The sequence below is a fragment of the Cynara cardunculus genome (assembly GCF_001531365.2).
Source record: "Cynara cardunculus var. scolymus isolate 2C chromosome LG 16, CcrdV1, whole genome shotgun sequence".
NCBI classification, from domain to species: domain Eukaryota; kingdom Viridiplantae; phylum Streptophyta; class Magnoliopsida; order Asterales; family Asteraceae; genus Cynara; species Cynara cardunculus.
The window spans coordinates 9,959,544-9,976,776 of NC_037543.1; the positions used below are offsets into that span (position 1 = coordinate 9,959,544).

The 17,233-nt window shown below is 36.3% G+C and overlaps 1 protein-coding gene across 2 annotated transcripts; it reads right to left on the bottom strand.

The window, feature by feature from the left end:
- Nucleotides 1–265: 265 nt before the first annotated feature.
- Nucleotides 266–11,109, bottom strand: LOC112529462 (DNA-binding protein HEXBP-like). 2 transcript variants are annotated; one of them, XM_025140759.1, is made up of 8 exons: nt 10,899–11,109; nt 10,768–10,817; nt 10,315–10,425; nt 10,074–10,232; nt 3,558–3,719; nt 3,319–3,432; nt 1,312–1,425; nt 266–1,061 (listed from the first exon to the last, which is right to left on the bottom strand). In XM_025140759.1, the coding sequence occupies exons 1-8, from the start codon at nt 11,011–11,013 to the stop codon at nt 486–488; spliced, it is 1,401 nt and encodes a 466-aa protein (XP_024996527.1). In that variant the 5' UTR covers nt 11,014–11,109; the 3' UTR covers nt 266–485. The 2 variants fall into 2 exon arrangements, with proteins under 2 accessions (XP_024996527.1, XP_024996526.1); XM_025140758.1 differs by having other exon boundaries at nt 10,768–10,829; nt 10,899–11,079.
- Between the last annotated feature and the right edge of the window lie 6,124 nt (nt 11,110–17,233).

Sequence of the window (17,233 nt, forward strand, 5' to 3'; positions counted from 1 at the left end):
CAATTCATGCTATTACTTTCAAAATATTTGATCCATCTTTTTATCGTTTCAACAAAATGAGTATTCTCAACCCCAAGGATGGTGTCTGATTGATTTGAGTTTGGCTCAAAAGGTCAAAAGTACGAAGAGGTCACAGGTTTAAATCCAAGGAGGAATAAAAATCTTGTGACCACGGAGGTTCAAATACGGTGACTCCGGGTTATCTGCAAAGCAGGTGGTCGCTCTGGAATTAGTCGACTCGCATAGCGGGTTGAATATCCAGGTTAATAAAAAAAATTGAGTATTCTCTAGATCTAATGAGAAATGTTGGAATGAAGAGCACAACAACTTCTAAAAAAATATGGTGAGTACAAAAGATACAACAATAGGCTTCCCTACTTGATCGGCATGGACCCACGGTTTTTCCCCATAAGCATTTTTGAACAAAAGAGCATCCGCTTTGGGTACCAGATCATTAAAATTTGTTTCATACGTCAGCACCACGACTAATAATCCCAACCATACTCTCTCCTTCCATAATTACTGGAGTTGCCAAATCTCGATGCTGAAAACCTGTGTCGATACCCGTTAGAGCCTGAAGCTTCATACTGAAAACCCGAATCATAACCACTAGCGCCCACATTAGAGCCCGAAGGTCCATAATTAAAGCCCAAACCATGACCGCTAGCACCCCCATTTGAGCCGGAAGCTCCATACTGAAAACCCAAACCGTGACCCCTAGCACCCCCATTTGAGCCTGAAGGTTCATACTGAAGACCGGAACCATAACGACTAGCACCATGATTTCCATGGAAAATATTCTTAGATCTGTAACTAGCTGGTGTTGAAGGAGATCCCCAGTTGTTAGCATTGAAAGGTCCATGGTAATAACCACCGCGACCTTCGGTGATCCACCCACCCCTACGATTTAATACTAATGGAGTTGGTTGTCCATGTTGTATTTTATTTCTTTTACGAGCCTCCCCTAGATCATGAGGTGCAGACTTAACACCAATATGGTCTCTGTTATTGTTTAAATGACTCTGCTTAGGCCGTGAAAAGCCGGTCTTCCGCTTTCGCTTCTAAATCAAAGGAAAAAGAAGCCCTTTAAAATTTGTTAACAACATCAAATATGACATAAACCAAACCGATCCGGTAAATCCCACTCGAAAGTAGGGCATATGGGATGATATGTAAGCAGACATGTCCTTTGCCCTTAAAGAGTAGAGTGGCTGTTTCGTGAAGACCACTTACTTGTGCAAGAGTGTGATCAAACAGGTAGAAGGAACATTACGGACTAAAATTTATTGTTGCCAAATAAGATTCTTTTACCTTGGCAGAACTTGCGCATTTACGTGCCTTATGGCCTTCCTCTCCGCATTTGTAGCAATAACTATGTGATGCTGCATTGCCTATCTCTGCACTTACACTTGCACTTGTGCATTTCTGACAGAATGACATTTGAGTTTACCAGATCAAACAATAAGTAATGGTTTTCTTCTCGACTAAAACTGAAACATCCTAGATAAACAACGCATCAGGTAGCTTATGATGTATTATATAATTAAATGTCAATTTCATTAATTCCTATTACCTGTAATAGAAGGTCGACTCAGAGGATACAACATATGAAATATCACAGAGAGCAATAGAGTATCCTAGATTAGTTCCATGTGCTCTCACATTAAAAGGTGGAAAAACTAGCTGTCCGAAAACAAAATAAGACAATGGCTTTGATACAGGAATATTCATATATTCCAACATCACCCCTACATCTCACAAAACAAAAAGAACTTTTTATATTAAGTCAAAACATAGTTATATAGGGTCCCAGGCACCACCCACAAGGTGGCCGTGGGACCATGAAGTGGGGGAGCTCCAGAAGGTGGTGTATACCCTTGTTTTTTAAACAGAGTTATATAGGCATGTGCCGTTGTGCAAGGATTTGCACATTTCCAAGGTAGTTCCTCATCATGGTGGATGGCACAGCAAGGGAAATAGCTCATGCCATGTAGCCCAAAGTGATTATGCCATTGGGCAATGACACAACTTCGAAGACTGAGTTTATATTAATGAAACTAAAATCTACTCTTCGAACTTTTACTTCTGATATACAATGAGCAAACAGGCCGTATTAAACCAATACAACTATAGTACTACAAAGAGATAACATGGTTGAAACTTGAATTTAGATACTAATTATTTTTAGCTCTGGTTCGTGCGCATTAGAAGTAGACATGAGTGGTTGTCTTAGAGTGCATCGAAGCGACGTTTATTTTAGTGTACACGGGTGATCCTGTGATTGGAATTTGAATTAGTGAATGAGTTTAGGTTCAATTTTTCATGGATTATGACAATGTTATATGAAGGTTGGACAAAAAGTGAAATGCAATCCATATGTTAATCCCAAATGACCTGAATAAAGCTGAATGACTCAGCTGCCAAGGTTTGGGGTTGGTTGGTAGTTCCTGAATTTGCAAACAAACTTGGTGATCAATAAGGCTGTGAATTGGATAGGGTTGCTTGAGGGCGAATCAGGTTCAATTCAGTAAAAAAGATACATTTGAACCGCATCTAAAGCCAGATCAAACGATGCTCAATCATCTACTTGGCTTAAAGACAAAGGTGTTCTGGAATTTTTCCTACCCTATTTTTGAATAGAAAAGCTCACAAACACCTTGGTCAATCAACTACAGTTCATGAGATACTCATCCGATGACAAATGAGTATGCTCAAGTTTCATTTCAGAATTCGGAAATACAAAGCCATAAACAAGGAATTGTGTACATTCTAATATTTGAAGAATCTTTGATGAGAATTAAAATGATCATTGTAATTTAACTTCTGATGAGAACTTATAATGAGATTCTGAACATTATCATACATGATGGCTTATTTTATGTAAATTATTTGCAAATACAAAGAGATTACTGCAACAAAGTATGCTAACGGTTAAATATGTACTTTACGAATCTATAATTTTGATTCAACTTCGAGCTCGGTTCAAACTGGAGTAGTATTCACGACACAAATCACATTGAGCAGGCTTATTGGAAGTACCGAGTACAGTATGAGCATGATAGCTAACTCTAATCCCAAGTTCAAGCTCCTTTCCAGGCTAACGTTTAATAATTCAAGTGGAATTTGGGCAGCTCATTATTTGGTTCAACTTGTCACCCCTAGCAGTCTGATCTCATATGACAAACTGATACCATATGTGAACAGGACAAGATGCCTTGTGGTATACTAAAGCAGTTAAAATGTAAATGCAGAATATATTTTTAGAAATATGGGCAAGTGATTGAGCTGAAATATATATTTAAGCACCAAGAGACATACCAAACCAGTATGGCCCAATTGACCACATCTGTAACAAGAAAGCTCTCTTGCACCTGTAGCATAGTTAACACAACAAAGATGCCCAAAACATTTGCAAATGTAACATTGTAGTTCCTGAAAAGGTGAAAAAGGAGTCAGTGTGTGGAATTTATAGAAAAATCCTCGGGTTAAAATAGCAAAACTTAGAAGCAGGATATTTCGTATATTAATATCAAAACAGCCTACAGGATGCGATTGACCTTGAGAGCGTCCGGGGAGTATACAGTCCTGCATGTGAACATGTCATGCCCAGAATCACCACATTTCAAACATAATTTAGCCTTTTGAAATCCATCCTTGGATTTTTCTGGGCAGTCTTTTGCACGATGACCACCTTTTTTGCAGATAAAACAATCTTTTCCCTGACAAAGAATAACAATATAACAAATAAACAACAAGAAAGGTCAAACTCAACTGGAAAAAGAAATATCGGTCCCTCATACAATAAGCTCAAGAACAATAGAGAGCTCAAGTATTCACTTCTCCAATAATCTTTTATTTTCTAAGAAGGGGCATGGCGGGCTTAGATATTTCCAAGGACATGACGAATGGAAACAAGCGTTTGGCGACGTAAGGCTAGGGTAGTGGACTATATGCAGGGATCTGCAGACGTCATGAGCGAGAGAAGAGAGTTTAGAAAAGGTGGAGGGTGGGCAAGGGGGAAGGGTGGAGAGGTGGCGCTTAGGTTTCTAGAGCATTATGGTTGATAGAGAGTTGTTTTCGTGTTTCCTACCTTTCATGTCTTCTATATATGCTTTGTTGTATCTTTAATGTTTATATATCCGAACTACGAAGTACTATGTTACTATGCCACTTTTCCCTCGTGTCTTTTTGCTTTTGTTTTGCAAGCTGGGGTCTTCGCAGAAACGGCATCTGTACCCTTGGGGTAGAGGCAATGTTTGCATAACCCCCCCCCCCCCAAAAGACCCTACCTCTATGGCTCTATCCGGGTATGCTAGGTTCATTTGGTTTGGTTATGTTTTCTAGATTGGTCAAACTTTACTCAAATTAACAAAAACTTCATAACTATAGAAAAATAATATACTACTACTAAAATTGGACTCCTTAAGCATCCATGATCCACCTATGTGTTCGCTTAAAATCCCATTATAAGTTCCAGACATTAGAAGGTCCCTAGGTTGCTTCCACTGTTTATCACTCTCGCAACATTTGCCATATGGGTTGTACAAAAGGAAATGTAAATCAACACTGTTGTATTTTTGACAGGGATAAGAAATATCATTAGGAAATGTTGGGATATCCTAGTGGATGTAGAAGAAATTTAGCAAACAAGGCAAAAGGGGATTAGAATTTGGTGCTGCTAAATTTGGTGGATGTACCAGAAATTTTGGGATATCCTGGTGGATGTTAAAAGCACGTAGGCTCTGAGGCTCATAACACTCTATGTCTTGGGCTTTTATAAAGTCGAGGCTACACGTATTCACGAGGCCTACTAAGGCCCTACACCTTGGCTGAGACGCCTTGTGGGCCTAGGCGCACCTCATAAAGAGCTATTAAGTACCAAGTCAAACCCCAATATTAAATAAGTTTTCTCATCTTCTTACCACCAAGACTTCTTAAAAAAGAGTTATTAGATAGACGACATAAGTCAAACCCTAATATTAACTATTTGGTCTTATAATTTCAAGCCTATTTCTCTATAAATAACCAGACCTTAAAACTTCTCCCTCATGGTTCAAGCTTTAAGCCCTTCTCCCTTCTGCCTCTATCAAAGTACTGCTAATTGCTGCACCGGAGTACTTGCTACATATTTGAGTTGTGTATAATTGTGTGCATGTATATATACACTCTTCTTATAAGATGCGCCTCACATTCCCGAGGCCTGCGCCTCATGCCTGTGCCTCGTGCCCAGGCCCCGAGACCCCTTTGCGTCTAAGTGCACCTTGAGCCTTTAACAACTTTGTTGTCAATGTTTAATGATGAGTGATGACACTTTGTTGCTAATGTTCAATGATGAGTGATGACACTTTCTTGACACATACCCTCCTCCTTTCCTCAACTTCGTACGGATTATATATCAATAGTTCAATATATATGAAGAGTTGGAGAGATGATAACTTGACATTTTCAAATCATCCTATCGATGTAAACAGTAAAAGTTCAAACTTACAATAAGTAAATTATGTCAAAAGTGCCAGGAGTATAGCCCTATGTGACATCCCGTTACCGAGGGTATCATCCTCTGCCCTTAGTACAAGTGAATGAAAGAAAACTTCATATCTTAAACTTTTATTCCAATATAATAGAGTTAATACAACAGCGGAAGATGCTGGAAATTTACAACTTATAATATTCTAACATCTTAGAATAGCAATACTTCGGCTTGTTCCTACTCCTTGATTGCTGAGATGCATACATGAATACGTAAGCTTTAAGCTTAGTGAGTAGTTATGGTTTCATGATAAATCATTCTTTCCAACTAATTAAAATAATTCTTATAAACTTTCATGTATAAAAACATTTCTTTGAGATCTCATGGTTACATGTTAATTAAACCACTCTCTCACAGGTTTTTTAACCTCGGGTCCACATAAGGGTTGCCCAATAAAGTCCGTTTGCAAGACGTACCTTCTTTCCATATTTTGTACGTTGGATATTTAAATGGTTGTATTTAACATGTATAAAAACTTTCATGCCTTGTGTACATACATGTATTATAACATGCAAACACTTTCATGCCTTGGTGTAAAACACATACTTGTATCAAAACATATCATCATGCATCTTTTGTATAACATTTTCACGTAAAGCAAACATGCCAAAATATCTTGTAATGCATAAAATACTTTTATGTAGCATGAATGTACCTCATAAATCTCATAAGTACTCACCTTATTTTGGACTTCCTAACTCACTTCTTAGTCTTTATTATGCTTTAAGGTAGTATTACAATCTTGGGATGGAAAAGAATGAGCCCTTTAAGCTTCTATTTATAGGGTGTAAGGTATGCTTTAAGGTACTTGTTCACTTAGCTTTTCAACTTGTAAGTTTCTAAGGATATGCCACATATGTACTTGTTCATTCTAGCCTTGCCTTGTAATGCTTTTAGGGTTGCCACAAACTCCTTTTCTCTTACAACTCATTCTCTAGGCTTGCTTTGTCATAAAGAGTAGGCTTACTTTGTCATAAGAATTTTTGTGGCTCATGTTGTTTGCCTTTAAGTAGCTTAGTAAGCTACTTATGTGCTCATTGGTAAGTAGCTTTGTAAGCTACTTGTATGCTTGCTTGCTTATTTATTAATATATATATATATTTTAATAATGTTATTTACTTTGTTTTAGTTCTTATATTAAGGGCCTTTAGAAACAACTTAACTTTATAAGAAATTATGATAAAGATATGTATATATCTATATATGTGGCTGAAAATTAGGGCTGTTACACCCTATCTTACCAAAAGTATAGAGTTTCAATTTGAAGATACCCAAGATATTTTTGGCCTGTAGAATTTAAGCAGTAAGAATGGCTACGGGGAGAACCCCAAACATGTAGTACATGAGATGACTCTGAACCTAAATAGATAGAGGTAAAAAGAAGAAAACTACAATTAGGTACCACCAGAACTTATAGCAATAAGCATATATGGTATTTGCTTGAGTTGGTAAATTCTATCTAACTTTTTAAGACCAATCCATATGGTATTTGCTTGAGTTGGTAAATTCTATCTAATTTTTTAAGACCAATCCATATTTCTCTTTCTATGTATAATCCTTGTTATTTCTGATGCCAGAAATGTCTCCTTAATTTGAAGAATGATCTCCCAACAATCTTTGAGGTTGTGAGCGCAAGAAACAAACTAAGGAAAAATCATTGGTAACAAACAACAGCATCAACTGTGAAAGAAAATCGTAATTGGACTTTCGATGATGCTTCCGGAAATTTTAGAGTAATTTACTTGGCTTATAGCTTACTTTCACGGCCAAGTGATCCAATCTGAGGAATCGTCATTGCTTTCATGCATACGTTCTTAGGCCTTGCTTGGTCAGCTTCTTATTAAGCCACTAAATTGATCAATCATTTACTGTGACAACTTCTGATTTAATCTATTTGTTTTCATCTAAAAAAAAATCTTAATTGTTAAGCTTGCTCCACAAAGATTCAGGTATGTCTTTAAGGGTGTGTTTGGTAAGCTGGACAGGGTGGGACAGGACAGAACAGAACAGATTTGTCCTACGTTTGGTATGGCTTAACGTGGAACTAAGTAGAACTAAGTAGTACAAGAGTGGGACACGCTTGTTCTCCTCTACCCCATGGAACTAAGTGGAACACAACTTTTTTTACCTGATTACCCTTTCCCCACCCGGCTTATCGCATGAAGACTTAACCCCCCTTCTCCTCCATCGCTTCCTTCATCTCTTCCCCTCCACCGCTGCTGCTTCTTCCTTCGGTGCAGAGTCGCTTCCATCAACGTTAGGGCAACGAATACGCAGCGACTTCCAAGGATGTTGATGGAGGAATACGCAGCGACTTCCAACGAATACGCTGCTGCTTCTTCCTTCGGTGCAGAGTCGCTTCCTCCACCGCTGCTGCTTCACTCCATCGTTCCGGTGAGTTTTTTTGTTTCTTCTGTTTTCTTTATTTCAAGGATGTTGAAATGAGTTTTATGATAACTAGATTAAATAGGGTTTTATGCAATTTCTTAATTGGGGAAAGATTAGGGTTATGTAATTTGACTAATTTGCTGCTACAAGGCCTAGAATGATGCACAGATGATGTGTGAAATTTGGTTTGTATGCACAAATGATGTGTGAAATATAGCTTATGAAACTAGATAAAATAGGAATTGATGAAAAACTTAGTTAGTTATGAAACTTGATTAATTGAAGTACTTATTAGGGCTGTAATAAACGTAGGACCAGTGTTACCAGAATGCATTTCGTAGTTAAAAAACACTGGGGGTAAATTGGTCATTTTAACCAGTCCTGTCCTGTACTGTCCTGTCTTACCAAACGCTGAACAGCTGTTCTGTCCTGTCCTGTCCTGTCCTGTCCTGTCTGCACACCAAACGCACCCTAAGTACCGTTTATTTGTTTTGCAAAAGCATCATTTTTTTATGAGCACACATTATTACACTTAACTTTCTTAAAATTCTGTTTCTCATCTTCATTTCTCTGTTGTTTCATTTACATGTTTTATTTTCCATTTTTTGTATTTTCCTTATTGTTTATTATTTGTTGATATCTTTTACTATATCTTTTTTTTTCTTTTTTACCCAACTTTTGGTTTTCTGTTTCCTCTATGGGCATAAGATTCAAATGAAGTTCATTTTTATTATTTATGACAATTAAGATAATTTGTGTAACAATTACTTTATGTTCATACGATAAATGCAAATAAATTTTATCATGGCCAGCTACATATACAAGCATTTGAAATTTCTCTTGTAATACATTTATTAGTTTGTTTCATATTATAATTAAAATATGATGTGATACGGTTATTCAACACTTCAATATGTATCTTTCAGTATTTTCAAACTAACATTTTGTTTAAAACAGTTTAGAGGTTTAAAATCGTAATTTTGTTATAAAGATAATTCATATAGAACATTTACCAATTACTTTTTCATTCAACAACTCTATACAAAGCTTCTAAACTATCCAGAACACTAAATAGTTCAACACTTGCTCATTCTGTTTTATCAAACACTAGTTCATCCATATCTAAAGAGAATCACCCAACTGATTATTCAAACTGCAACCACTTTCATAACTCAAACATGCAAGTACTCGCTTGACAAATTACCAACTTTACATTAAGAAACAAGACAAAGCATAGAGATCACAAAGGTTGGATAGTACTTCCATTTACTGGAATAAGTGAAACCAAACCAAAAGAACCCGGTAAATCGCACACAAAGTAGGGTCTAAGGAGGTTAGGATGTACGTAGGCCTTACCTCCACCCCTGAGAGTAGGTGGGTTGCTTTGATGAAGACCCCGACTTGTAAAAAAGTGCTATGTTCTGAAATATCTATACTATATTATAAAGCATTTGGATTGAAGTCCTAAAAACAAGTTTTTATGCACCAACTATCGTTAAGTAATGCATACCCCTTAAATTCAAGATAAAATGTTATAAATGCTTTTTGTACAAGTTGTTAAAGCATACTAATACCCCCACGGCCTCACATGTCGATCCATCCCTAAAATCTTTTATCCCTATTGGCATATCCCATGTAGAAATGATGACTATGATAAAATCCGTCTACACATGCTGAATTGTTGATCCATATCAGTATACCCCATGCCCCCGCCTAAAATCTCTCCATCCCCAAATTCAAACGGGGGATGACAATGATGAAATCTGTTTTGTGCGAATAAAAATTGAACTATGGGGTTGTATCTTATTTGTTTCCAGTAGCTGTAGGTGACAATTAGAGAACGAAGAGCAATGGTTATTGGGAGACAGTTGTATTGGAGAGCAACAGCCATAGAGGGCTGAAAGTGGAGAATTGATGATTATTTATGATAAGCAACATCAATTTTCCATATTGATTTCAATAATATTTTACATCTTGTTGCAGAGTACAAAACTAGTTTAATATCAATTGTTAAGAGCTGGAAACAGAGTCATAAAGAAGTTGTCTATAACGGTTCACCCTATTTGAATCGCAAATCACATATCCACGGTTTAAACAACTTTTTCCAAACATGTAAAGAAGACATAAAAGGAACATACTGTTCGTAGATCCTAACCTGCTTGCACTGCTTAGCATTGTGCTCCAAACTGCCACATACAAAACAAGGCTTTTTGCGCTTAGCTGCTGCACAGTTGGCAATGGTGTGGCCACTTTCCCCACAATTATAGCAATTTCCCCAACTGCCATCTGGGGGATCAAAATACCTAGGTCCCCGCTGGATATAATTAACTCGTTAAAAAACAGATCATAGAGTAAACATTTGGAATGCAACAATTTGATGCATTTATTCAACTTACAAGAAGCTTCCGTAGTACACTGTTATCAGATTTCTCCTCAGGATCTATTTCCAGAAACGCATCAGTCTCTTTCAATTTATCACAATCCTCTTTCCTCTTCCCTTTTTCAACCTAATGCAATTAGATTATGTTTCCCAAATGAGCCATCTAATTTACAGCTAATTATTAACAAAAGAAATGTTCAATAATGCTATTAATACTCGCTCCGGAACATGTAACGAATAACCAAGTACTTCCTCCGAAATCTTTTTGGCTTGGGAGCCCGATTCATGGAAATCACATCTAAAAATTGAATTAAACGAGTTTCGGTTTCAATTCCTCACAGTAGCCGAAAGGAAGGAAAATAGAAATCCAACGAATTTGTAAAGACAAACACCAAGCATTAAATTTTTCTAACGAACATGAAACATAAAGAAGAATTTGCGAATTTTCTACTGAATCTGAAGTGCTTACATCGTTTTCCGTTCCCGTGATGTCCTTTGTCTTCTTAATCTTCTTCACATCTACGATGATAACTTCAGAACTCAACGAAGATGATGAATTGAAGGATTACCATTGCTATTAACATTATTAGATGCTCTTACCATCGCTATCACTGCTGAGCAAAATTGTGGGCGGATTCGGTTCTCGTTCTTCTACTTCTTCAACATGAGAGCTTGATTCTATGCCTCTTGGGGTTTTCGTATCCGATTTCCTCATGCTTTAGAAGAAAATGGAGAAACCCTCACAGGCTTACACCACCGATTCAGGTACAGGCAGCGGCACGGCAGGCGGTTATCTCAATTTTCAACTATGCCGTAAGAGGTAATTCCGCATTTTTCACATAATTTCAACTGGGTTTGGGAGCTGGGAATGGGATATAGTAAAAAGAAATATCAAAAGTATCTGTATTAACGTAATAGCTAAATTTTAGTATAAAAAAATAATAAAAAATTAATTTGATGGGATCCATATGTATCTATTTTAAAAAATCAAACATTGTTTGTCTCGATAATGGGAATCGCCCCCACCTCACCTTGATAATAGGAAACCAAACACTATTTACAATTATTTTGTCTTTTAGTGTATATCGATTAAGATTAAGGGATGTTTTGAATAAATATGAGACAATTTAAACTCTTTTTTTTTCACAACCCATAAACACAATTTACCGTGACAACCCTTAAAAAATATGATTTTATGTGAAGATTTATAATTTTTACCATTTTTTTTAAAAAGCATAAATTAACCAACGAATGTTGTTATATATTATTCTAAGAAATATTTTTTTACCATACTAAATGTTGATATTTTATAATAATTGTGGACACGAAAAAAATTATTTTTATCTGATTTGGGGGATAAAAATTAGATATTATATATGATTTACGTAATTTGACCGTTATTTCGTCTTTTAGCGTATAAATCATTTAACAATTAAGAAATGTTTTTAATAAATATGGGACGATTTAAAGTGGGTTTTTTAATGGGGAGTGCTAATGACACCCCCTAATAGGGGATCTTGAATGCCTTAGGATTGAATCATACTAAAAAACATAAAAGGTCATAATCAATCAAATAAGCTCACGGTCCTGGTGTCTAACTCTCCTCAAGTATTTACCGTAATACCTAAGATCCTGGAGCCCGACCCATACGGGTTCATCACCACAATGCCCTAATTAAACACCACAGAGATACACTTACAAACCAATGACCCTAGGGCCTGACTCCTCACGAGTGCATCCCATAATACCCTCGACTTAGTGTTAACTCTACTTGGTCAAAGCCTCAAAACAAGGGTCCTAAAGTCCAACTCAACACGAGATCACCTCTGTAATACCTACGGTCTTGGAGTCCAACCAACACAAGTTCTTGTCTACAATACCGGCTATGGTCCCAGAGTCCAAAACCCACACGGGTTCCTCTCCGCAATACTGACACAACCAAGTTCAACCACTCCAGGCCTATCGCTAGTGTGAGTGCCAAGCTCAACCTCTCTAGGTCTATTGCTCATTTGGACGCTAAGCTATAAAACAGGGGTAATGATCCCATTTTTTCAAATTATCAAACTCACTCCTTACCTTTGGATCCATTGTATTACAGTCTAAATTACACGACACTAGTTGAATGAATAACGCACCCAAAACATATAATTTATAAATAAATATATGCCATAAATGCATATAACTCCAAACGACCCAAATAGGCCTCACTCACTAGTAGCTAAGCAATTCTTCATGTTGCTTTTTAGAACTCCCTTCTTGTATCAGCAAACCATCACCTATTAATACAACACCGACATTAGTTGATTCCAAATGAAGAGCAATACCTATTGTACCCTCCTGAAATTCTACTAATTCACTCGTCATTACTTCATCAAGACCATGAATACTAGCAATAACATCACCTGCTTGAAGTACGGTACTGGTATTTACAATCTTTACTTCTCTATTGTATTGCTCAATACGTTCACGGATGATATTATTAATTTTGTCGGCTTGAATGGTTATCATGAGTATTTCTTAATTCCTTTTTGAAGAAAAAAACAAATAAAAAATAATGCCTAAAATACAAGGATTAATCCATTATTTTTTTAATCACCCCCAATATGCCAATATTGGCACTGACAATGTAAATGTAACTCGTTGTTTAAACAACTATTCAGAGTTCCTAGAGCTCCTTGTAAGGCTTGTTGGAAAACCCGTAGTCAAATTTGATTACTCGCCTTTTGTTGTTCAAAATTTATATTTTCATTTTTGTAATTTTCTAGTTGTTCCAAAGTCCCTAAGACTCTTTTAAGTCAAGACCAAGCCAAAAGCTCAACAACTCAATTGACCATTAAATAAAGGTCATCAAAAACAAATAAAACGTATTTAACCAACGTTTATGTGAACACATGGCCTAAGGACATATTTAACGCAAAAACAACCATTGGTTGGGACAAACCATTTTCCAATCAAAATCATACCATTTATATTTCCAAAATGTCACATAATGTAAAAATATACTAAAATGCATTAACACCAAAATAATCTCCTTTTATACGATAAATCATAAAAAGAACCCAAACATATGATTTAATTATCAAAATGTCCAAAACACCCGAATATGGGTGTTTCTCCAGATTTATAAACCCATTGTACAAAATGTAAACCTTATCAAATAATAGTCACATTTGATAAACATCAAAATAGACATTTTTGACATGTACATAGTTTTCACAAAGTAACTTCACCTTCCTAGATTTAGACTAAATCTAGGTTCTACTCCAATCTTGAGCTTCCAAAACAATGAATGATTTAGATTTACAAACTTCCAACTCTAGAAACTTTATATGAGTCACAAACAAGCCTAGAAATGTACCAAAAGTAACCCCAAAATCAGATTCATGACAAACTTCAGTTGAAACCTCAAATGACCCAAATAACTAAAATTGGTCAAAACTTCAAAATATGGAAGATACATCAAAATAGATGTTCTAAGATGTTAAAATGAAAGGTTTTTAACAATAAATAAGGTTTATAAGGTCAAGATGGACATACAAAACGGTTTTGGGAAAAACCCAAAACTTGGTCAAAATGGTAGGGAAGATAGTTCAAGAAAATGAAAATCTTGAGCCCCAAACCACTAGCTTTGATCTTTAGCTCCAAATTGTTTAGATGCTCTTAAACCCATCCAAATGGTGAAACAAATGCTCAAGAATCAAATGAAAGGGAGGAGAAATGAGTTAGAAGAGATTTGGTGAAAGAAAATTGAACACAAAAGTTGAAAATTCGGGTTAAAAGTTGAAAATTCGGGTTAAAATTTGATCATAATGCAAATGTAGGTTTCATGTGGGTAAAGTCGCACGAAAGTCTCCTTTGTCCAAAAACTTCATGAAAGTCGCTTGAATGTCACTTGAAAGTCGTGTTTGTCACTGCTCGTGCGGTTTCTTTGTTTTTCAAGTCCGAAATGATCTCCAACCATCTTCATATGATCATTATAAAAATCCTCATAATTATCATCATTAACCACATTCATCAATGAGATTAATCATAGATGAAATCCCAAAAAATCGTGGGTGTTACATTCCTCCTAACCCTCAAATTGTTTTCATCCTCAAAATCTAGCACCGATCAAACCCTCAAGTAATCGCATTTTCGCAAAACAACTGACTACCTTCCCAAGGGAGTGTCTCTAACCCAGTTCAAACTCAAATTGGAGCCCGATAATCTCTTGCCAAGACTACCATGATGATTTGCACACTGATTCCCACATGCAATCTTCAACCCGATACATTACACCACTTTTAGGGTAAATACTGAACATTATTTGAACAATTTCCAACAATACGATTTTGGTTGTCTCCCAATAATTCATCACTAATTACCAAAATCAAATCTCCTCAAAGTCACCATATATAGCTTGCGAATGTTTCGTTGAGTTCGACCGAGGTGGCCCAAATACTCCAATGGTCTTTGTCATCTAAATCGAAAGTCGACTCCTAAGGTCGCAAAATAACACTTGTGGTTATTTTTTGAATTTCTAAGAGGTGTAAATTTCAATGCTAAATATACATGTTTTTAAGCAGCCTATATTGAGTTATTACCCACCAACCCTATTAACACCCCTAACCCCACATTCACCCATGGAATTTCGACATCTACGAGTTGTTAGTAATAGTGTACAACTTGTTGAAGCTACATGAAAACCATCGCCATGCCTGTTGCCTAACCCATGATTCTTTCCTTCCCACTTACCATTTCCTCTAAAAAATCTCTCCAAGCCTTTTTTCCGTTTCTTTCTTTACTCAACTATGATGTCAGTGTCTACAGTAAATTCAACCCCACTCTCCCATCAGTTATATCTTCTTCATCCTCGTTATCGCTAATTCTTTAATGGAGATTAATATGAGAGGCACCTTCTCTCTATTTTTATTTGTGTTTTCTTAAAGTCTTTAAACTAATAAAAAAATTGATTTTTGTTGAGGGAATCTCGATGACGAGCGTTGGAAGTATCAATTGAATCCAATTCACAACTTCCCTATCAGCGACGAACCAAGGTAAGCTACTTGATTTTCTTTCGGTAATCATTTTAATGTTGTAATCCTCTATGAGTCATTCCCCTAACCCTTCCTGCCTTTAAACCAATTTTACGTGTGTTCTTACTTTTCAATATCATCATGTGAGTTGATATGTAAATATCTCTCTGTTTCTAGTGCACGGGAATCGACGGCACAAAGTGCTTCACATGAGTTAGAGAAGTTATTTGAGCTTCCCGGTCCCCAACCTGACAATTCAAATGGGGGATGAAATCATGACTCACTATCATAAAATTTTCACAATAAACATTTTCAGTTTATAAATCAATGGAATTTGGAATTCTTGCAAATCTTGAAGTTGAAGATGTTCATCATAGGGTTTGTAAAAGCAATGGTTATCTTGTGATTTCTTGCAATGGAGGACCTAATCAAATGCAAAGAGAAGTGACTAGTGGTCTACTTCCATTTTCAAGTGGAATTGCTTCAACATTGTTTTCGAGTGATTAACACACCAATTTGTTATTTATATATGCAAAGTTGTGGCAAGGTTATAGTTGCTAAATACTTAAATTCCCACTTACCATTCCAGATTGGATAAATCATCATTTTGGGTTGATCCAAGGTAAGTTAGCAGCAGATTACATGAAATCTGATTTAAGATTTGAAATATATGCTCTAGTGACTTTTAGGAAATCTTAGATGTTAATCATTTCATCAAGTCCTGTTAGAACCCTATTTGTAAAAGTGTAAGTAAGAAGCCTATTACTCTAGTCAGATAGGACTTAGTCTTAGAAGCTGTCTGGACCAAGAGCTCTGATGCAGAGGTCACCAAGAGGACAGAGCTCTCTCTTATAAACAGAGCAAGAACCTTGCATGCAGAGCCTGTGCTCAAATAGAGGAAGATCAAGTCTTAAGTGTCAAAAAGCTTAAGGACTTGATACAGAGCTACCTTTCCAGATACAGAGCTACCTTTCCAGATGCAGAGCCTCTGAGTCTCCTACGCCCATTGTTTGTGCACAAGTGGTTCCATCATATCTCCAAGTCTCCAACCAGAATCTAACACATAGGCAGAAACAGTTTCACATTTCAAGGAACATGAAGGCAGAAGATTCTAAGCAAGAAGTCAGAGTTTGAAACCTAGAATATAGCAGATTCTGTTGGTACTTGGGCGTATAAAAGGAGGTCTCCTCCTTGGGTTCAAGTGGACTCGAATTGCCAAATTCTTTTACGCTCCTACTATAGAGATTTCTTGTGAGAACTAATTTATAGTTGAGAGTTTACTTGTAATCTCTTATACTAATCAAAGCAACCGATTTGTTCAATCTTGTTTTCATTCATATTTGTTTTTGATCAAATCTGTTAACCATTTCAGTTTCACATTAGTCACTTCCATTCGTACTCTGGTTTATAGTTTATTGATACATAAGAGGATTCTGGGTTCCTACAAGTCCCTTTATGGATGAGATTTGTGATTGTCTTAGGCTCATAGACTATCACCTCTTTACACGTTTTAACATGAAAACACATCTAATTTTGTGAAGGAGATGTGTATATTGGTAACAGGCTCTTCCCTCTCTCTACAATGCCACCTTCAACTCAATTAAGGTATAATTCTCCTATAATTTCTCCTAATTTTTGTGTGGTTACCTTCATTTGTGATTCTTTGCTTGCATGCTACTTTATACCCTATTTTTCACGTGATTTTTTTCTATAAAAGAATGGAGGACAAATTCTCATGTGCATTCTTCGTTTACTTTCATTGATTTTTGGTCTTTTGGATTTTGATTAGACCGATATCTTTTTAACAATATGTTGTTAGAACATATTAGAAATTTGGATGACTGACCATATGTTAAGTAATTACTGTAATAGTTATTTTGCACCCATTATACGTCTCTTACACAAGTTTTAATTTTTATG